Raw genomic sequence first — 21,537 nt, forward strand, 5'->3', positions numbered from 1 at the left:
TGTTGCAGTCTCTCTCTATCATTCTCAATGTGTGCCGCTCACTGTAACTGTCCCTCTCTCTCAGTCTATTGAACAGTTAGATAAAGACATAAAGGGAGGCTCACTTCCTGCTATTCTGTACCGCCTCTCTTGACTGAGATCATTAATGGCTCTGCTGGCAGAGTTTAGTTTCGTTTCACCTTCATCTCCTCTCATCACTACTTTAGGACCGATCGAGGTACAAAGCTGACTCAGACTACATGGCAAATTTGCATCTGTTTTTCTGGTATGATATAACAGACTGTCCATGTGTTTGTTTTATTATAATTCCATTCTGAAAAACTGTATTTTCCAAATGCCATTATGTAGTGTCTTTATCTCTAACTGTTCAATAGACTGAGAGAGAGGGACAGTTACAGTGAGCCACACACATTGAGAATGATAGAGAGAGACTGCAACAGAGCAAGAGAGAGACAGCAAGAGAGCGAGAGATGGCAAGAGAGAGAGACAGCAAGAGAACAAGAGAGAGACAGTAAGAGAGCGAGCGAGCTGGCAAGAGAGCAAGAGAGAGACAGCAAGAGAGTGAGACGGCAAGAGAGCGAGAATGATAGAGAGAGGCATACATTGAGAATGATAGACAGAGACAGCAGGAGAGCAAGAGAGAGATGGCAAGAGAGCGACAGAGATTGCAAGAGAGCGAGAGAGAGACTGCCAGAGAGCGAGAGACAGACAGCAAGAGAGCGAGAGAGAGAGACCACAAGAGAGCGAGAGAGAGAAACCGCAAGAGAGCGAGAGAGAGACAGCAAGAGAGCAAGAGAGATACAGCAAGAGAGCGAGAGAGACAGCAAAAGAGTGAGAGAGAGACGGCAAGAGAGCGAGAGACAGCAAGAGAGCGAGAGAGAGAGACAGCGAGAGAGAGAGACAGCGAGAGAGAGAGAGAGAGAGACAGTAAGAGAGCGAGAGAGAGAGACTGCAAGAGAGCGAGAGAGAGAGACTGCAAGAGAGAGAGGCTGCAAGAGAGAGAGAGAGAGAGGCTGCAAGAGAGTGAATCTGCAAGAGAGAGACGGCAAGAGAGCAAGAGAGAGACAGAGAGAGAGAGAGACTGCAAGAGAGCAGAAGAGAGACTGCAAGAGAGCGAGAGAGAGAAAGCAAGAGGAGAGAGACAGAGACTGCAAGAGAGCAAGAGACAGCAAGAGAGAGCGAGAAAGAGATAGCAAGAGAGTGAGCAAAAGACTGCAAAAGAGCGAGAGAACTGAAAGAGAGAGACTGCAATAGAGCGAGCGAGAGATGGCAAGAGAGCGAGAGATGGCAAGAGAGCGAGAGCAAGTGAGAGACTGCAAGAGAGAGAGAGCAAGAGAGCAAGTGAGAGACATCAAGAGAGCAAGCGAGAGAGAGAGACTGCAAGAGAGCAAGAGAGAGACAGTAAGAGAGAGAGAGACTGCAAGAGAGAAACTGCAAGAGAGCGAGAGAGAGACAGCAATAGGGTGAGAGGGAGATGGCAAGAGAGCAAGACAGCAAGAGAGAGAGCGAGACTGCAAGAGAGCTAGAGAGAGACAGCAATAGGGTGAGAGAGAGATGGCAAGAGAGCGAGAGAGAGACTGCAAGAGAAGAAGAGAGACAGTAAGAGAGCAAGAGAGAGAGACGGCAAGAGAGCGAGAGAGAGACGGCAAGAGAAGAAGAGAGACAGTAAGAGAGCAAGAGAGAGACAGCAAGAGAGTGAGAGAGAGACTGCAAGAGAGTGAGAGACGGCAAGAGAGAGAGAGATTGCAAGAGAGCGGGAGAGACAGCAAGAGAGCCAGAGAGAGACTGCAAGAGAGCGAGAGAGAGACACAATAAGAGAGCAAGAGAGACACAGCAAGAGAGCGAGAGAGAGAGACAGCAAGAGACACATGCACAAGTCTTTGTAAAGGGAGGCTCACTTCCTGCTATTCTGTACCGCCTCTCTTGACTGAGATCATTAATGGCTCTGCTGGCAGAGTTTAGTTTCGTTTCACCTTCATCTCCTCTCATCACTACTTTAGGACCGATGGAGGTACAAAGCTGACTCAGACTACATGGCAAATTTGCATCTGTTTTTCTGGTATGATATAACAGACTGTCCATGTGTTTGTTTTATTATAATTCTCTTCTGAAAACCTGTATTTTCTAAATGCCATTATGTAGTGTCTTTATCTAACTGTTCAATAGACTGAGAGAGAGGTACAGTTACAGTAAGCGGCACACATTGAGAATGATAGAGAGAGGCTGCAAGAGAGCGAGAGAGAGGCTGCAAGAGAGAGACGGCAAGAGAGCGAGAGAGAGACGGCAAGAGAGCGAGAGAGAGACGGCAAGAGAGCGAGAGAGAGACGGCAAGAGAGAGACAGCAAGAGAGAGACAGCAAGAGAGCAAGAGAGACAGCAAGAGAGCAAGAGAGAGACAGCAAGAGAGCGAGAGAGATAGCAAAAGAGTGAGAGACAGACGGCGAGAGACGGCGAGAGAGCGAGAGACGGCGAGAGAGCGAGAGAGAGACGGCAAGAGAGCGAGAGAGAGATGGCAAGAGAGCGAGAGAGAGACTGCAAGAGAGCGAGAGAGAGACTGCAAGAGAGCGAGAGAGAGACGGCAAGAGAGCGAGCGAGCAAGAGAGCAAGTGAGAGACAGCAAGAGAGCAAGAGAGAGACTGCAAGAGAGCAAGAGAGAGACTGCGAGAGAGCGAGAGAGAGACTGCAAGAGAGCAAGAGAGAGACTGCAAGAGAGCAAGAGAGAGACTGCGAGAGAGCGAGAGAGAGACTGCGAGAGAGTGAGAGAGAGACAGCAAGAGAGTGAGAGAGAGACAGCAAGGGCAAGAGAGAGAGAGCAAGTGAGAGAGACTGCAAGAGAGAGAGCAAGAGAGCAAGTGAGAGACAGCAAGAGAGCGAGCAAGAGAGAGACTGCAAGAGGGAGACTGCAAGACAGCAAGAGAGAGACAGTAAGAGAGCGAGAGAGAGACTGCAAGAGAGAGACAGCAAGAGAGTGAGACTGCAAGAGAGCGAGAGAGAGGGTGACAGAGAGACTGCAAGAGAGTGAGAGAGATTGCAAGAGAGCGAGAGAGAGACTGCAAGAGAGAGACAGTAAGAGAGAGAGAGAGACTGCAAGAGAGAAACTGCAAGAGAGCTAGAGAGAGACAGCAATAGGGTGAGAGAGACGGCAAGAGAGCGAGACAGCAAGAGAGAGAGCGAGACTGCAAGAGAGCTAGAGAGAGACAGCAATAGGGTGAGAGAGAGATGGCAAGAGAGCGAGAGAGAGACTGCAAGAGAGAGAGATGGCAAGAGAGCGAGAGAGAGACTGCAAGAGAACAAGAGAGAGACAGCAAGAGAGTGAGATGGCAAGAGAGAGCGAGAGAGAGACGGCAAGAGAGCGAGAGAGAGACGGCAAGAGAGCGAGAGAGAGACGGCAAGAGAGCGAGAGAGAGACGGCAAGAGAGCGAGAGAGAGACTGCAAGAGAGAGACAGTAAGAGAGAGAGAGAGACTGCAAGAGAGAAACTGCAAGAGAGCTAGAGAGAGACAGCAATAGGGTGAGAGAGAGACGGCAAGAGAGCGAGACAGCAAGAGAGAGAGCGAGACTGCAAGAGAGCTAGAGAGAGACAGCAATAGGGTGAGAGAGAGATGGCAAGAGAGCGAGAGAGAGACTGCAAGAGAGAGAGACGGCAAGAGAGTGAGAGAGAGACTGCAAGAGAAGAAGAGAGAGACAGTAAGAGAGCGAGCAACTGCAAGAGAGCAAGAGAGACAGCAAGAGAGTGAAACGGCAAGAGAGAGCGAGAGAGAGACTGCAAGAGAGTGAGAGAGAGACGGCAAGAGAGTGAGAGAGAGAGACGGCAAGAGAGAGACAGCAAGAGAGCGAGTGAGAGAAACAGCAAGAGAGCGAGTGAGAGAGACAGCAAGAGAGCGAGTGCGAGAGACAGCAAGAGAGAGAGAGAGATGGCAAGAGAGAGATGGCAAGAGAGAGAGAGATGGCAAGAGAGAGAGAGAGACGGCAAGAGAGAGAGAGACGGCAAGAGAGAGAGAAAGACTGCAAGAGAGAGAGAGCAAGTGAGAGACTGCAAGACAGCGAGAGAGAGACTGCAAGAGAGAGACGGCAAGAGAGTGAGACGGCAAGAGAGCGAGAGAGAGAGCGACAGAGAGACTGCAAGAGAGTGAGAGAGACAGCAAGAGAGCGAGAGAGAGACTGCAAGAGAGAGACAGTAAGAGAGAGAGAGAGAGACTGCAAGAGAGAAACTGCAAGAGAGCTAGAGAGAGACAGCAATAGGGTGAGAGAGAGACGGCAAGAGAGCGAGACAGCAAGAGAGAGAGCGAGACTGCAAGAGAGCTAGAGAGAGACAGCAATAGGGTGAGAGAGAGATGGCAAGAGAGCGAGAGAGAGACTGCAAGAGAGAGAGAGACTGCAAGAGAGAGAGAGACTGCAAGAGAGCAAGAGACAACAAGAGAGCGAGAGAGACAGCAAGAGAGAGAGACAGCGAGAGAGAGAGAGACAGCAAGAGAGAGAGAGACAGCGAGAGAGAGACAGCGAGAGAGAGAGAGAGACAGCGAGAGATAGAGACAGCAAGAGAGCAAGCGAGAGAAAGACTGCAAGAGAGAAAGAAAAAGAGCAAGAGAGAGGCAGCTTGAGAGTGAGCAAGAGAGAAACTGCAAGAGAGCAAGAGAGAGACTGCAAGAGAGCGAGAGAGAGACTGCAAGAGAGCGAGAGAGAGACTGCAAGAGAGCGAGAGAGAGACTGCAAGAGAGTGAGATGGCAAGAAAGTGAGAGATGGACTGCAAGAGAGTGAGAGAGACAGCAAGAGAGCGAGAGAGAGACTGCAAGAGAGCAAGAGAGAGACTGCAAGAGAGAGACTGCAAGAGAGAGACAGCAAGAGAGAGAGAGACAGCAAGAGAGAGAGAGACGGCAAGAGAGAGAGAGACGGCAAGAGAGAGAGAGACGGCAAGAGAGAGAGAGACGCAAGAGAGAGAGAGAGACGGCAAGAGAGAGAGAGACGGCAAGAGAGCGAGAGAGACAGCAAGAAAGTGAGAGAGACACAGCAAGAGATAGACAGCGAGAGAGAGAGACAGCAAGAGAGCAAGAGAGAGGCAGCTTGAGAGCAAGCAAGAGAGAAACTGCAAGAGAGCAAGAGAGAGACTGCAAGACAGCGAGAAAGAGACAGCAAGAGAGTGAGATGGCAAGAAAGTGAGAGATGGACTGCAAGAGAGTGAGAGAGACAGCAAGAGAGCGAGAGACTGCGAGAGCAAGAGAGAGACTGCAAGCCAGCGAGAGAGAGAGACTGCAAGAGAGTGAGAGAGTGAGAGACTGCTAGAGAGCGAGAAGAGAGACTCCAAGAGAGCGAGAGAGAGACTGCAAGAGAGCGAGAGAGAGATGGCAAGAGAGAGAGACTGCAAGAGAGCAAGAGTGAGATGGAAAGAGAGAGAGAAAGACTGCAAGAGAGAGAGAGAGCAAGTGAGAGACAGCAAGAGAGCGAGCAAGAGAGAGACTGCAAGACAGCGAGAGAGAGAGAGACAGTAAGAGAGCGAGAGAGAGAGAGAGACAGTAAGAGAGCGAGAGAGAGAGAGACAGTAAGAGAGCGAGAGAGAGACTGCAAGAGAGAGACAGCAAGAGAGTGAGACGGCAAGAGAGCGAGAGAGTGACAGAGAGACTGCAAGAGAGTGAGACAGCAAGAGAGCGAGAGAGACTGCAAGAGAGAGACAGTAAGAGAGAGAGAGAGAGAGACTGCAAGAGAGAAACTGCAAGAGAGCTAGAGAGAGACAGCAATAGGGTGAGAGAGAGAGACGGCAAGAGAGCGAGACAGCAAGAGAGAGAGCGAGACTGCAAGAGAGCTAGAGAGAGACAGCAATAGGGTGAGAGAGAGACTGCAAGAGAGAGATGGCAAGAGAGCGAGAGAGACTGCAAGAGAACAAGAGAGAGACAGTAAGAGAGCGAGCGAGCGACTGCAAGAGAGAGACACCAAGAGAGTGAGACGGCAAGAGAGAGCGAGAGAGAGACTGCAAGAGAGCAAGAGAGAGACGGCAAGAGAGTGAGAGAGACAGAAAGAGAGCGAGAGAGAGAGACTGCAAGAGAGAGAGAGACTGCAAGAGAGCAAGAGAGAGACTGCAAGAGAGAGAGAGACGACAAGAGAGAGACAGCAAGAGAGTGAGAGACACAGCAAGAGAGAGAGAGACAGCGAGAGAGAGACAGCGAGAGATAGAGACAGCAAGAGAGCAAGCGAGAGAAAGACTGCAAGAGAGAAAGCAAGAGAGCAAGAGAGAGGCAGCTTGAGAGTGAGCAAGAGAGAAACTGCAAGAGAGCAAGAGAGAGACAGCAAGAAAGTGAGAGATGGACTGCAAGAGAGTGAGAGAGACAGCAAGAGAGCAAGAGAGAGACAGCAAGAGAGCGAGAGAGAGACTGCAAGAGAGCGAGAGAGAGAGACTGCAAGAGAGCGAGACTGCAAGAGAGCGAGAAGAGAGACTGCAAGAGAGCAAGAGAGAGACGGCAAGAGAGAGAGAGAGACTGCAAGAGAGCAAGAGTGAGATGGCAAGAGAGAAAGACTGCAAAAGAGAGAGAGCAAGTGAGAGACAGCAAGAGAGCAAGAGTGAGACTGCAAGACAGCGAGAGAGAGAGACAGTAAGAGAGCAAGAGAGAGACTGCAAGAGAGAGACGGTAAGTGAGAGAGAGAGAAAGAGACTGCAAGAGAGAAACTGCAAGAGAGCTAGAGAGAGACAGCAATAGGGTGAGAGAGACGGCAAGAGCGAGACAGCGAGAGAGAGAGAGACTGCAAGAGAGCAAGAGAGAGACTGCAAGAGAGAGCAAGAGAGAGACTGCAAGAGAGAGCAAGAGAGAGACTGCAAGAGAGCGAGAGAGAGAGACAGCAAGAGAGAGAGAGAGACACGGCAAGAGAGCGAGAGAGACAGCAAGAGAGTGAGAGAGAGAGAGAGACTGCAAGAGAGAGAGAGACTGCAAGAGAGAGAGGGACTGCAAGAGAGAGAGAGACTGCAAGAGAGCAAGAGAGAGACTGCAAGAGAGCAAGAGACGGCAAGAGAGAGAGAGACGACAAGAGAGAGACAGCAAGAGAGTGAGAGACACAGCAAGAGAGAGAGAGAGACAGCGAGAGAGAGAGACAGCGAGAGAGAGACAGCGAGAGATAGAGACAGCAAGAGAGCAAGCGAGAGAAAGACTGCAAGAGAGAAAGCAAGAGAGCAAGAGAGAGGCAGCTTGAGAGTGAGCAAGAGAGAAACTGCAAGAGAGCAAGAGAGAGACAGCAAGAGGGTGAGATGGCAAGAAAGTGAGAGATGGACTGCAAGAGAGTGAGAGAGACAGCAAGAGAGAGAGAGAGAGAGACAGCAAGAGAGCGAGAGAGAGACTGCAAGAGAGCAAGAGAGAGAGACTGCAAGAGAGCAAGAGAGAGAGACTGCAAGAGAGCAAGAGAGAGAGACTGCAAGAGAGCGAGACAAGAGACTGCAAGAGAGCAAGAGAGAGACTGCAAGAGAGCAAGAGAGAGACTGCAAGAGAGCAAGAGTGAGACGGCAAGAGAGAGAGAGACTGCAAGAGAGCAAGAGTGAGACGGCAAGAGAGAAAGACTGCAAGAGAGAGAGAGCAAGTGAGAGACAGCAAGAGAGCGAGCAAGAGTGAGACTGCAAGAGAGCAAGAGTGAGACTGTAAGACAGCAAGAGAGAGAGAGACAGTAATGCCGCGTACACACGGTCGGACTTTTCGTCTACAAAAGTCCGACAGCCTGTCCGACAGACTTCCGACGTACCTTCGGCGGACTTGCGGCAGACTTTCTTACGAACGGACTTGCCTACACACGACCACACAAAAGTCCGACGGATTCGTACGTGATGACGTACACCGGACTAAAATAAGGAAGTTCATAGCCAGTAGCCAATAGCTGCCCTAGCATGGGTTTTTGTCCGTCGGACTAGCACACAGACGAGCGGATTTCGGGGTCCGTCGTACTTACGACGTAAAGATTTGAAGCATGTTTCAAATCTAAAGTCCGTCGGATTTGAGGCTAAAAAAGTCCGTTGAAAGTCCGGAGAAGCCCACACACGATCGGATTACCAGCCAGCTTTAGTCCGTCAGCGTCCGTTGGACTTTTGTAGACGAAAAGTCCGACCGTGTGTACGCGGCATAAGAGAGCAAGAGAGAGACTGCAAGAGAGAGACGGTAAGAGAGAGAGAGAGAGAAAGAGACTGCAAGAGAGCTAGAGAGAGACAGCAATAGGGTGAGAGAGACGGCAAGAGCGAGACTACAAGAGAGCTAGAGAGAGACAGCAATAGGGTGAGAGAGACGGCAAGAGAGCGAGACAGCAAGAGAGAGAGCGAGACAGCAAGAGAGTTAGTGAGACAGCAAGAGAGAGAGCGAGACTGCAAGAGAGCTAGAGAGAGACAGCAATAGGGTGAGAGAGAGATGGCAAGAGAGCGAGAGAGAGACTGCAAGAGAACAAGAGAGAGACAGTAAGAGAGCGAGCGAGCGACTGCAAGAGTGAGAGAGAGAGAGACGGCAAGAGAGTGAGAGAGAGAGAGACGGCAAGAGAGTGAGAGTGAGAGAGACGGCAAGAGAGTGAGAGAGACGGCAAGAGAGTGAGAGACGGCAAGAGAGTGAGAGAGACTGCAAGAGAGAGAAACAGCAAGAGAGCGAGAGAGAGAGAGACGGCAAGTGAGCGAGAGAGAGAGACGGCAAGTGAGCGAGAGAGAGAGACGGCAAGAGAGCGAGAGAGAGAGACGGCAAGAGAGCGAGAGAGAGAGACGGCAAGAGAGCGAGAGAGAGACGGCAAGAGAGGCGAGAGAGAGACGGCAGGAGAGTAAGAGGGATGGCAAGAGAGAGAGACGGCAAGAGAGAGAGACAGCAAGAGAGAGAGAGACAGCAAGAGAGAGAGAGACAGCAAGAGAGAGAGAGACAGCAAGAGAGCGAGAGAGAGAGACAGCAAGAGAGCGAGAGAGAGAGACTGCAAGAGAGCGAGAGAGACTGCAAGAGAGCGAGAGAGACTGCGAGAGAGACTGCAAGAGAGCGAGAGAGACCGCAAGAGAGCGAGAGAGAGACTGCAATAAAGTGAGAGACGGCAAGAGAGCGAGAGACACAGCAAGAGAGAGAGAGACTGCAAGAGAGCGAGAGAGAGACTGCAAGAGAGCGAGAGAGAGACTGCAAGAGAGCGAGAGAGAGACTGCAAGAGAGCGAAAGAGAGACAGCAAGAGAGTGAGACAGCAAGAGAGTGAGACAGCAAGAGAGTGAGACAGCAAGAGAGCGAGACAGCAAGAGAGAGAGCGAGACTGCAAGAGAGCGAGACAGCAAGAGAGAGAGCGAGACTGCAAGAGAGCGAGACAGCAAGAGAGAGAGCGAGACTGCAAGAGAGCGAGCGAGAGACAGCAAGAGAGAGAGAGAAAAACTGCAAAAGAGCGAGCGATAGAGAGACAGCAAGAGAGTGAGTGAGAGAGACAGAAAGAGAGCAAGAGAGAGACGGCAAGAGAGCGAGAGAGAGACGGCAAGAGAGCGAGAGAGAGACGGCAAGAGAGCGAGACAGCAAGAGAGAGACAGCAAGAGAGCGAGTGAGAGAGACAGTAAGATAGTGAGACAGAGAGATTGCAAAAGAGTGAGAGAGTGACGGCAAGAGAGAGAGACAGCAAGAGAGCGAGAGACTGCAATAGAGCGAGAGACTGCAAGAGAGAGACGGCAAGAGAGCGAGCTAAAGACTGCAAGAGAACGAGAGAGAGAGAGAGACTGAAAGAGAGAGAGAATGCAAGAGAGCGAGAAACAGACAGTAAGAGAGTGAGAGAGAGACAGCAAGAGAGCGAGCAAAAGACTGCAAAAGAGAGAGAGAGACTGCAAGAGAGCGAGAGAGAGACAGCAAGAAGGCAAGAGAGAGACAGCAAAAGAGTGAGAGAGACAGCAAAAGAGTGAGAGAGAGATGGCAAGAGAGCAAGAGTGAGAGACAGCAAGCGAGCAAGAGAAAGACTAAAAGAGCGTGAGAGAGACTGCAAAAGAGCGAGATAGAGACACCAAGAGAGTGAGAGAGGGACTGCAAGAGAGCAAGAGAGAGACGGCAAGAGAGTAAGAGAGAGACGGCAAGAGAGTGAGAGAGACAGCAAGAGAGAGACAGCAAGAGAGCGAGAGAGAGACTGCAAGAGAGAGAGACTGCAAGAGAGCAAGAGAGAGACGGCAAGAGAGTGAGAGACGGCAAGAGAGTGAGAGAGACACAGTGAGAGAGAGAGAGAGAGAGACAGCGAGAGAGAGAGACAGCAAAAGAGTGAGAGAGAGACGGCAAGAGAGCAAGAGCGAGAGACAGCAAGCGAGCAAGAGATAGACTAAAAGAGAGCGTGAGAGAGACTGTCTGCAAGAGAGCGAGATAGAGACAGCAAGAGAGAGAGAGAGACACAACGAGAGAGAGAGAGACAGCGAGAGAGAGAGAGAGACAGCAAGAGAGCAAGCAAGAGAAAGACTGCAAGAGAGAAAGCAAGAGAGCAAGAGAGAGGCAGCTTGAGAGTGAGCAAGAGAGAAACTGCAAGAGAGCAAGAGAGAGACTGCGAGAGAGAGAGAGCAAGAGAGTGAGATGGCAAGAAAGTGAGAGATGGACTGCAAGAGAGTGAGAGAGACTGCAAGAGAGCAAGAGAGAGACTGCAAGAGAGAGACTGCAAGAGAGCGAGAGAGAGACTGCAAGAGAGCGAGAGTGAGACTGCAAGAGAGCGAGAGTGAGACTGCAAGAGAGCGAGAGAGAGACTGCAAGAGAGTGAGAGATACTGCAAGAGAGTGAGAGAGACGGCAAGAGAGAGAGAGAGACGGCAAGAGAGAGAGAGAGACGGCAAGAGAGAGAGAGAGACGGCAAGAGAGAGAGAGACGGCAAGAGAGAGAGAGACGGCAAGAGAGAGAGACGGCAAGAGAGAGAGAGACGGCAAGAGAGAGAGAGACAGCATGAGAGAGAGACACAGCAAGAGAGAGAGACACAGCAAGAGAGAGACAGCGAGAGAGAGAGACAGCAAGAGAGCAAGCGAGAGAAAGACTGCAAGAGAGCAAGAGAGAAAGCAAGAGAGCAAGAGAGGCAGCTTGAGAGCAAGCAAGAGAGAAACTGCAAGAGAGCAAGAGAGAGACTGCAAGACAGCGAGAAAGAGACAGCAAGAGAGGGAGATGGCAAGAGAGTGAGAGAGACTGCAAGAGAGCGAGAGAGAGACTGCAAGAGAGCGAGAGAGAGACTGCAAAAGAGCAAGAGAGAGACTGCAAGAGAGCGAGAGAGAGACTGCAAGACAGCGAGAGAGACTGCAAGAGAGCGAGAAGAGAGATTGCAAGAGAGCAAGAGAGAGACTGCAAGGGAGCAAGAGAGATACTGCAAGAGAGCGAGAGAGACTGCAAGAGAGCGAGAGAGAGACTGCAAGAGAGCAAGAGACGGCAAGAGAGACAGACTGCAAGAGAGCAAGAGTGAGACGGCAAGAGCGAGAGAAAGACTGCAAGAGAGAGAGAGAGCAAGTGAGAGACAGCAAGAGAGCGAGCAAGAGAGAGACTGCAAGACAGCGAGAGAGAGAGACAGTAAGAGAGCGAGAGAGAGACTGCAAGAGAGAGACAGCAAGAGAGTGAGACGGCAAGAGAGCGAGAGAGAGAGTGACAGAGAGACTGCAAGAGAGTGAGATAGCAAGAGAGCGAGAGAGAGACTGCAAGAGAGAGACAGTAAGAGAGAGAGACTGCAAGAGAGAAACTGCAAGAGAGAGAGAAAAACTGCAAAAGAGCGAGAGAGAGAGACTGCAAGAGAGCTAGTGAGAGAGACAGCAAGAGAGCGAGTGAGAGACGGCAAGAGAGAGAGAGAGACAGGAAGAGAGCGAGAGAGAGACAGCAAGAGAGCAAGAGAGAAAGCAAGATAGCGAGAGAAACAGCAAGAGAGCGAACGAGAGAGAGACAGCAAGAGAGCGAGAGAGAGACAGCATGAGAGCGAGAGACAGCAAGAGAGCGAGAGAGAGACAGCAAGAGAGCGAGAGAGAGACTGCAAGAGAGCGAGAAAGAGACTGCGAGAGAGAGACTGCAAGAGAGCGAGAGAGAGACTGCAAGAGAGCGAGAGAGAGACTGCAAGAGAGAGATACTGCAAGAGAGAGAAAGACAGCAAGAGAGAGAGACAGCAAGAGAGCGCACGAGAGAAAGACTGCAAAAGAGTGAGAGAGATGGCAAAAGAGCGAGAGAGAGAGAGACTGCAAGAGGGGGAGAAAGCAAGAGAACGAGGGAGAGACAGCAAGAGAGCGAACAAGAGAGAGACTGCAAGTGAGAGACTGAAAGAGAGAGACAGCAAGTGAGCGAGAGAGAGACTGCAAGAGAGAGACAGCAAGGGAGCGAGAGAGAGACTGCAAGAGAACGAGAGAGAGAGAGACAGCATTAGAGCGAGAGAAAGACTGCAAGAGAGTGAGAGAGAGATGGCAAGAGAGTGAGAGAGACAGCAAGAGAGCGAGCAAGAGACTACAAGAGAATGAGAGAGAGAGAGACAGCAAGAGAGTGAGAGAAAGACTGAAAGAGAGCGAGAGAGAGACTGCAAGTCAGAGATTGCAAGAGAGCGAGAAAGAGACAGCAAGAAAGCACGTGAGAGAAAGACTGCAAGAGCACGAGAGAGACACAGCAAGAGAGCGAGCGAAAGACAGCAACAGAGCGAGAAAGAGACAGCAAGAGAGCGAGAGAGACTGCAAGAGAGTGAGAGAGACACAGCAAGAGAGAGAGAGACAGCGAGAGAGAGAGAGACAGTGAGCGAGCAAGCGAGAGAGACTGCAAGAGAGAGACGGCAAGAGAGTGAGAGAGAGAGACTGAAAGAGAGAGAGAATGCAAGAGAGCGAGAAAGAGACAGTAAGAGCGAGAGAGAGACTGCAAGAGTGCGAGAGAGAGACTGCAAGAGAGCGAGAGAGAGAGACTGCAAGAGAGCTAGTGAGAGAGACAGCAAGATAGCGAGAGAGAGAGACTGCAAGAGAGTGAAAGAGAGACAGCAAGAGAGCGAGACAGCAAGAGAGAGAGAGAGCGAGACTGCAAGAGAGCGAGCGAAAAACTGCAAAAGAGCGAGAGAGACTGAAAGAGAGAGACCGCAAGAGAAAGAGAGAGGCAGCAATAGAGCGAGAGACAGCAAGAGAGCGAGAGAGAGACAGCAAGAGACAGAGAGAGAAAAACTGCAAAAGAGCGAGCGAGAGAGAGACGGCAAGAGAGCGAGAGAGAGATGGCAAGAGAGCGAGAGAGAGATGGCAAGAGAGCGAGACAGAGACGGCAAGAGAGCGAGACAGAGACGGCAAGAGAGCGAGACAGAGACGGCAAGAGAGCGAGACAGAGACGGCAAGAGAGCGAGACAGAGACGGCAAGAGAGCGAGACAGAGACGGCAAGAGAGACAGAGACGGCAAGAGAGAGAGACAGAGACGGCAAGAGAGAGAGAGACGGCAAGAGAGAGAGAGAGAGACGGCAAGAGAGAGAGAGAGAGACGGCAAGAGAGAGAGACAGAGACGGCAAGAGAGAGAGAGACAGCAAGAGAGCGAGAGAGAGACAGCGAGAGCGAGAAAGAGACAGCAAGAAAGCAAACAAGAGAGATACTGCAAGAGAGAGAAAGACAGCGAGAGAGAGAGACAGCAAGAGAACGCACGAGAGAAAGACTGCAAAAGAGTGAGAGAGATGGCAAAAGAGCGAAAGAGAGAGAGACTGCAAGAGGGGGAGAAAGCAAGAGAAAGAGGGAGAGACAGCAAGAGAGCGAACAAGAGAGAGACTGCAAGTGAGAGACTGAAAGAGAGAGACAGCAAGTGAGCGAGAGAGAGACTGCAAGAGAGAGACAGCAAGGGAGCGAGAGAGAGACTGCAAGAGAACGAGAGAGAGACAGCATTAGAGCGAGAGAAAGACTGCAAGAGAGTGAGAGAGAGATGGCAAGAGAGTGAGAGAGACAGCAAGAGAGCGAGAGAGAGACAGCAAGAGAGCGAGAGAGAGACTGCAAGAGAGCGAGAGAGAGACTGCAAGAGAGCGAGAGAGAGACTGCAAGAGAGCGAGAAAGGGACTGCAAGAGAGCGAGAAAGAGACTGCAAGAGAGCGAGAGAGAGACTGCAAGAGAGCGAGAGAGAGACTGCAAGAGAGAGATACTGCAAGAGAGAGAAAGACAGCAAGAGAGAGAGACAGCAAGAGAGCGCACGAGAGAGAGACTGCAAAAGAGTGAGAGAGATGGCAAAAGAGCGAGAGAGAGAGAGAGACTGCAAGAGGGGGAGAAAGCAAGAGAACGAGGGAGAGACAGCAAGAGAGCGAACAAGAGAGAGACTGCAAGTGAGAGACTGAAAAAGAGAGACAGCAAGTGAGCGAGAGAGAGACTGCAAGAGAGAGACAGCAAGGGAGCGAGAGAGAGACTGCAAGAGAACGAGAGAGAGAGAGAGACAGCATTAGAGCGAGAGACTGCAAGAGAGTGAGAGAGAGATGGCAAGAGAGTGAGAGAGACAGCAAGAGAGCGAGCAAGAGACTACAAGAGAATGAGAGAGAGAGACAGCAAGAGAGTGAGAGAAAGACTGAAAGAGAGCGAGAGAGAGACTGCAAGTCAGAGATTGCAAGAGAGCGAGAAAGAGACAGCAAGAAAGCACGCGAGAGAAAGACTGCAAGAGCACGAGAGAGACACAGCAAGAGAGCGAGCGAAAGACAGCAACAGCGTGAGAAAGAGACTGCAAGAGAGCGAGAGAGACTGTAAGAGAGTGAGAGAGACACAGCAAGAGAGAGAGAGACAGCGAGAGAGAGACAGTGAGAGAGCAAGCGAGAGAGACTGCAAGAGAGAGACGGCAAGAGAGCGAGCTAAAGACTGCAAGAGAGTGAGAGAGAGAGACTGAAAGAGAGAGAGAATGCAAGAGAGCGAGAAAGAGACAGTAAGAGCGAGAGAGAGACTGCAAGAGAGCGAGAGAGAGACTGCAAGAGAGCGAGAGAGAGAGACTGCAAGAGAGCTAGTGAGAGAGACAGCAAGATAGCGAGAGAGAGAGACTGCAAGAGAGTGAAAGAGAGACAGCAAGAGAGCGAGACAGCAAGAGAGAGAGAGAGCGAGACTGCAAGAGAGCGAGCGAAAAACTGCAAAAGAGCGAGAGAGACTGAAAGAGAGAGACCGCAAGAGAATGAGAGAGAGACAGCAATAGAGCGAGAGACAGCAAGAGAGAGAGAGAGAAAAACTGCAAAAGAGCGAGCGAGAGAGAGACGGCAAGAGAGCGAGAGAGAGACGGCAAGAGAGCGAGAGAGAGACGGCAAGAGAGCGAGAGAGAGACGGCAAGAGAGCGAGAGAGAGACGGCAAGAGAGAGAGACAGAGACGGCAAGAGAGAGAGAGAGAGACAGCAAGAGAGCGAGAGAGAGACAGCGAGAGCGAGAAAGAGACAGCAAGAAAACACAAGAGAAAAACTGTAAGAGAGCAAGAGAGAAAGCAAGAGAGCGAGAGAAACAGCAAGAGAGCGAACAAGAGAGAGAATGCAAGAGAGCAAGAGAGATTGCAAGTGAGCGAGAGAGAGAAAGTAAGAGAGCGAGAGAGAGACTGCAAGAGAGCAAGAGAGAGACAGCAAGAGAGTGAGACAGCAAGAGAGCAAACAAGAGAAAAACTGCAAGAGAGCGAGAGAGAAAGCAAGAGAGAGAGAAACAGCAAGAGAGCGAACGAGAGAGAGACTGCAAGAGAGCAAGAGAGAGATTGCAAGAGAGCGAGACAGTAAGAGAGCGAGAGAGACTGCAAGAGAGTGAGAGAGACAGCAAGAGAGCGAGAGAGAAAGACTGCTAGAGAGCGAGAGAGAGACGGCAAGGGAGTGAGAGAGACTGCAAGAGAACGAGACAGAGACAGCAAGAGAAAGACTGCAAGAGAGCGAGAGAGACTGCAATAGAGAGATTGCAAGAGAGAGAGAGACAGCAAGAGAGCGCGCGAGAGAGAGACTGCAAGAGAGCGAGAGAGAGACTGCAAGAGAATGAACGAGAGAGAGACCGCATGAGAGAGACTGCAAGAGAGCGAGAGAAAGAGAGCAAGAGAGACTGCAAGAGAGTGAGAGAGAGACAGCAAGAGTGAGAGCAACAGCGAGAGAGAGACTGCAAGAGAACGAGAGAGAGAGAGACTGCAAGAGAGCAAGAGAAAGAGAGCAAGAGAAAGACTGCAAGAGAGCGAGAGAGAGACGGCAATAGAATGAGAGAGAGACTGCAAGAGAACGAGAGACAGACAGCAAGAGAGCGAGAGAAAGACTGCAAGAGAGCGAGATAGAGACTGCAAGAGAGCGAGACAGCAAGAGAGCGAGAGAGAGACAGCAAGAGAGAGACAGCAAGAGAGCGAGAGAGAGAGAGCAAGAGAGAGACAGCAAGTGTGTGAGCGAGAGACTGCAAAAGAGCGAGAGAGAGAGACTGCAAGAGAAAGCAAGAGAGTGAGAGAGAGACAGCAAGAGAGTGAGAGAGAGACTGCAAGAGACACAGCAAAAGATTAAGAGAGAGATGGCAAGAGAGAGAGAGAATGCAAGAGGGCAAGAGAGAGACAGGCGAGAGAGAGACAGCAAGAGAGCGAGCGAGAGTAAAACTGCAAAAAGAGAGAGAGAGAGACGGCAAGAGACAGAGACTGCAAGAGAGTGAGAAAGAGACAGCAAGAGAGCGAGCGAGAAAAAGACTGCAAGTGAGCGAGAGAGAGAAAGCAAGAGAACGAGAGAGAGACTGCAAGAGAGTGAGCGAGAGAGAGACTGCAAGAGAGTGAGAGAGAGACGGCAAGAAACAGACTGCAAGAGAGCGAGAGAGACAGCAAGAGAGCGAGCGAGAAAAAGACTGCAAAAGAGCGAGAGAGAGAGAGACTGCAAGAGAGCGAGAGAGAGAAAGCAAGAGAACAAGAGAGAGACAGCAAGAGAGAGACTGTAAGAGATAGCGACTGCAAAAGAGCGAGAGAGATACTGCAAGAAAGCAAGATAGAGACAGCAAGAGAGCGAGTAAGAGAGAGACTGCAAGAGAGTGAGAGAGAGAAAGCAAGAGAACGAGAGAGACAGCACAAGAGAGACTGCAAAAGAGAGAGACTGTAAGAGATAGCGACTACAAAGGAGCCAGAGAGAGACAGCAAGAGAGCAAGTAAGAGAGAGACTGCAAGAGAGCAAGAGGGAGACAGCGAGATAACGAGAGAGAGACATCAAGAGAGCAAGCGAGAGACAGCAAGAGAGCGAGTAAGAGAGAGACAGAAAGGGAGTGAGAGAGACAGCAAGAGCAAGTGAGAGAGAGACTGCAAGAGAGCAAGAGGGAGACAGCGAGATAACGAGAGAGAGACATCAAGAGAGCAAGCGAGAGACAGCAAGAGAGCGAGCGAGAGACAGCAAGAGAGAGAGAGAGAGACTGAAAGAAAATGAGAGGGAGACAGCAAGAGAGAGAGACAGCAAGAGAGAGAGACAGCAAGAGAGTGAGAGAGACAGCAAGAGAGGGAGAGAGACAGCAAGAGAGCGAGAGAGAGACTGCAAGAGAGGGAGAGGGAGACAGCAAGATAACGAGAGAGAGAGACAGCAAGAGAGCAAGTGAGAGACAGCAAGAAAGCGAGCAAGAGACAGCAAGAGTGAGAGAGAGAGACATCAAAAGAGCGAGAGAGACATCAAGAGAGCGAGAGAGACATCAAGAGAGCGAGAGAGAGACTGAAAGAGAGCGAGCGATAGAGAGACTGCAAGAGAGACACAGCAAGAGAGCGAGAGCGAGACAGCAAGAGAGCGAGACAGCAAGAGAGCGAGAGAGAGACTGCAAGAGAGCGCGAGAGAGACTGCAAGAGAGCGCGAGAGAGACTGCAAGAGAGCGCGAGAGAGACTGCAAGAGAGCGCGAGAGAGACAGCAAGAGAGAGACAGCAAGAGAGCGAGAGAGAGACAGCAAGAGTGTGAGCGAGAGAAAGACTGCAAAAGAGCTAGAGAGAGAGACTGCAAGAGAGAGAAAGCAAGAGAGTGAGCCAGAGAGAGACTGCAAGAGAGAGACAGCAAAAGATTGAGAGAGAGAGATGGTAAGAGAGCAAGAGACAGAGACTGCAAGAGAGCGAGAGAGAGACAGCAAGTGAGAGAGAGACAGCAAGAGAGCGAGCGACTGCAAAAGAGCGAGAGAGAGGGACTGCAAGAGAGCGACAGAGAGAAAGCAAGAGAGAGAGACAGCAAGAGAAAGACTGTAAGAGATAGCGACTGCAAAAGAGCGAGAGAGGGACTGCAAGATAGCAAGCGAGAGACAGCAAGAGAGCGAGCGAGAGACAGCAAGAGTGAGAGAGAGACTGCAAGAGAGCGAGAGAGAGACAGCAAGAGTGTGAGCGAGAGAAAGACTGCAAAAGAGCTAGAGAGAGAGACTGCAAGAGAGAGAAAGCAAGAGAGTGAGAGACAGCAAGAGAGCGAGCGAGAGAGAGATTGCAAGAGAGAGACAGCAAAAGATTGAGAGAGAGATGGTAAGAGAGGAAGAGACAGAGACTGCAAGAGAGCGAGAGAGAGACAGCAAGTGAGAGAGAGAGAGGGACTGCAATAGAGCGAGAGAGACTGCAAGAGAGTGAGAGACAGCGAGAAAGAGAGAGACAGCTATAGCAAGAGAGATATCCGCCTGAAAGACAGACAGCAAGAAAGAGAGACAGCGACAGCAAGAGCAAGAGAGAGACAGCAAGCGAAAGAGATCACTACAGCAAGAGAGACTGGGATAACAAGAGAAAGAGAGAGGGAGAGCGAGAGAGAGACAGCACAAGAGAGAGACTGCAAGAGAGAAAGACAACAAGAGAGAGAGACAGCAAGGTAGAAAGTAAGACAGTGAGAAAGAAAGACAAGAGAAAGAGACAGCAAGAGAGAGAGAGACACACACACAGGGCGTGCTCAGAGAACATGGGGGCGTGTACAGCTGAGAGGTGGTTTGTGTGACCTCATGACTCCGCCTCCCAAGCTCCAGTCTGTGGACACGCCCACAGACCCGCATTTTTCAAAGGACTATCAAATGCTGAGATTGAACAATCATGGAGTAAAAACACAGCGGTTTAAAGCGGGGTTCCACCCAAATTTTGAACATTATCTCTATGCATTCTCTTCCTTGCCTAGATGCTGACATGCTGTGTAAAAAAATTTAAATCGCCGTAATTACCTTTTTTTTTCTAATCTTCTTTGCACTTCCTGGTTTTCCTCCCATGGGAGTAGGCGTGTTTCTAGCCTCTCCCAGACCTCCCACAGTCCCCTGGGAGCTAGTCTCAGGCTTCCCAGCATGCATTGTGCAACAGCGTCATCACAACATCTCTGCTCCCAGCATTCACCGCATCCAGGAAATACATGCTTGTGGGCTTCAAATTCCCACAATGAAGATGGAAACCGCCTTCAGGGAATTTTATAAGTTATTCTTTACAACGAAATCGGACACAGGCGGACTTATTACACAGAACATGTGAGTAGATAATCATGAGAAGAAAAGTTTGTGAATGAACTCCAAAAAAAAAAAACAATAGATAGGTGGACCCCCGCTTTAAGTTTCTACAGTATAAACTATTAAATGGGGTATCTTAGTGGGGTTTGACGCATATTAGGTTTACAACCACTTTAAGATAAAAAGAATTTTGACTTACCTGTTAACTCCATATTTTGGAGTACATTACAGAATGCAATATCTTTATATGTATTTTATATGTGGATTTACATTTGCCTGGAGTTCATTATATCTAAACTCATAAACAAAATATATTATATATATCATCTTAGATGTACTAGCTGGATTATTTTTCCTTTTTTCCTTTACTATCTGTCCTATCATGATGACTCTCACTTGCTGTACTGTATCTGTGGAGGAGCAGCATTGTCCCCCTAGGTTGCTCTACTGACATTGGCTACAAACACCTCCTTCTCTCCTTCCAATTACATAGGGTGGAGGTGATCTGTAGTTCACAGAAGATAGCTGGCAACATCAAAAACATTGTTTGAAGTTTCAATATTGAGCACAGGAGGTTACGCAGACATAAAAATTCAGGTAAGATCAAAAGGCTTGTTCTGTCCTTGCAGAAAATGTACTTTGCATTTAAGAAAAAAAAATAATAATGCAGCCACCACATCTAAAGAAGGACTGGTACGTGACAATATATTACATTTTTGTTTTTGGTTTTAGATATCCTTTAATGACACTGTTCCATTCTACCAGTATTTGGGCATGTATGCCAGGATCCCAGTTTAGTATTTTTAACTATCTGGATCTATGAAGCTGGTAAAACTTGAACTAGCAGCAGTGTAATAATTGTTCTAGCAGTTCAAATGAAATTATGTGTAATGGCCTATTTAGACACATACAAGGTCACTGTGCTCTGTTTGTTTGAATCTCCCTTCCCCAATAATATCAACAGCCAAATTCTAACTTTCGTTTTTTTAATCAGTCAGCAGCATTCTGGGTCTTAAGGCGCTACCATGCGTGTTGCAATGATGATGGTACTTGTCTGTAAGTATAATTTAATTAAAGTCCTTGCCATTTTCTCAATGTACCGTATATACTCGAGTATAAGCCAACCCAAATATAAGCCGAGGCACCTAATTTTACCACAAAAAACTGGGAAAACTTATTGACTCGAGTATAAGCCTAGGGTGAGAAATGCGCAGCTACTGTAAGTGGAAAATAGGGTCAATAATGCCCATTTGCAGCCTCATTGTGCCCATTTGCATGCCTCACTGTGCCCATTTGCAGCCATGGGTCCCCCGAACTTCAAATTCGGTAGTTAGTGGTTCCTAGATGCCCCCTAGCTGCAGCCAAAATTTGGGGTCTCTGGACCCAAAGGGTCCCGAAATGACATTGCTGCAGATAGACACAGTTGACTGACTTTGGGGCCCCATATCTCGGGGCCACTTGGTGCTAGAAACCCCAAATTTGGTGTGCTAACCCAGTGGAACTAGCACTACAACATATTCAACTACAACATGTTCCTAGCCCCAAGTGGCCCCGAGATACAGGGCCCCAAAGTCGGTTCGGAAAATGTCAAGCACTTTTCTGCAACAGAGAATATTTTACAAACCGAATTTGGGGCCCCATGTCTCGGGGACACTTGGTGCAGGGAACCCCAGCTTTGGATATGTTGTAGTGCTAGTTCCACTGGGTTTGCACACCAAATTTGGGGTTCCTAGCACCAAGTGGCCCCAAGATACTGGGCCACCAATTCGGTTTGGAAAATGTCATTCTCTGCTGCAGAAAAGTGCTTGACTCGAATATAAGTCGAGGGGGGTATTTTCAGCACAAAAAAAGTGCTGAAAAACTCGGCTTATACTTGAGTATATACAGTACCTGTCATTAGAGAATAGTACTGTATATAAGTGTTAGGGGCAACTTTTAAATAAGTTGCTTTAAGTTTATATTGCTTTGTCAAATCTTAGCTCTTAAAGAAATAGACACAGAAACAGAGTATCTGTATATCAATCTACGAGCCCTGATGTCCCGTATTGATCTGAACTGTCTTGGTTTATTGGATCTTTTTATAGGAATGGTTACATAAACGCAAATATCAAAGTGCAACATAGATATCAGATAATAAAAGCAGTTTCAACAGATACTGGTGTATCAGCAGCCAAAGGTTACAATAAAAGCAGTTTCATTGAAAGAATAATGTGTCAGCAGACAAAGGTTAATTTCATAAGAGACTGCAACGCAGGCATTTCATAACAGACTATATTTCATAACAGATT

At 49.5% G+C, this 21,537-nt stretch overlaps 2 protein-coding genes across 24 annotated transcripts in view; both read left to right on the top strand.

The window, feature by feature from the left end:
* LOC141109860 (uncharacterized) overlaps positions 1–19,701 on the top strand; it is a 50,477-nt gene extending 30,776 nt beyond the window's left edge. The window contains exons 2-3 of the mRNA XM_073601119.1: positions 6,893–7,163; positions 15,044–19,701. Coding sequence (XP_073457220.1) covers positions 6,893–7,163; positions 15,044–15,466 — 694 coding nt within the window. The 3' untranslated portion in view covers positions 15,467–19,701. The remainder of the gene's footprint in view (positions 1–6,892; positions 7,164–15,043) is intronic.
* The window catches only part of LOC141110879 (low affinity immunoglobulin gamma Fc region receptor III-A-like), a 110,978-nt gene that overhangs the window by 2,889 nt on the left and 86,552 nt on the right, over positions 1–21,537 (top strand). For 3 of the 23 annotated variants that reach the window (XM_073602619.1, XM_073602610.1, XM_073602615.1), the window contains exons 1-3: positions 1,895–2,059; positions 19,743–19,846; positions 20,244–20,305. In XM_073602619.1, the coding sequence (XP_073458720.1) occupies positions 20,275–20,305 (31 nt within the window). In that variant the 5' untranslated portion in view covers positions 1,895–2,059; positions 19,743–19,846; positions 20,244–20,274. Of the gene's footprint in view, positions 1–113; positions 266–1,894; positions 2,060–19,742; positions 19,847–20,243; positions 20,306–21,537 lie in introns of those variants that run through there. The other 20 variants (XM_073602607.1, XM_073602608.1, XM_073602614.1 and 17 more) reach the window with 18 other exon arrangements.

This window comes from Aquarana catesbeiana, linkage group LG10, assembly GCF_042186555.1.
Source record: "Aquarana catesbeiana isolate 2022-GZ linkage group LG10, ASM4218655v1, whole genome shotgun sequence".
NCBI lineage: Eukaryota > Metazoa > Chordata > Amphibia > Anura > Ranidae > Aquarana > Aquarana catesbeiana.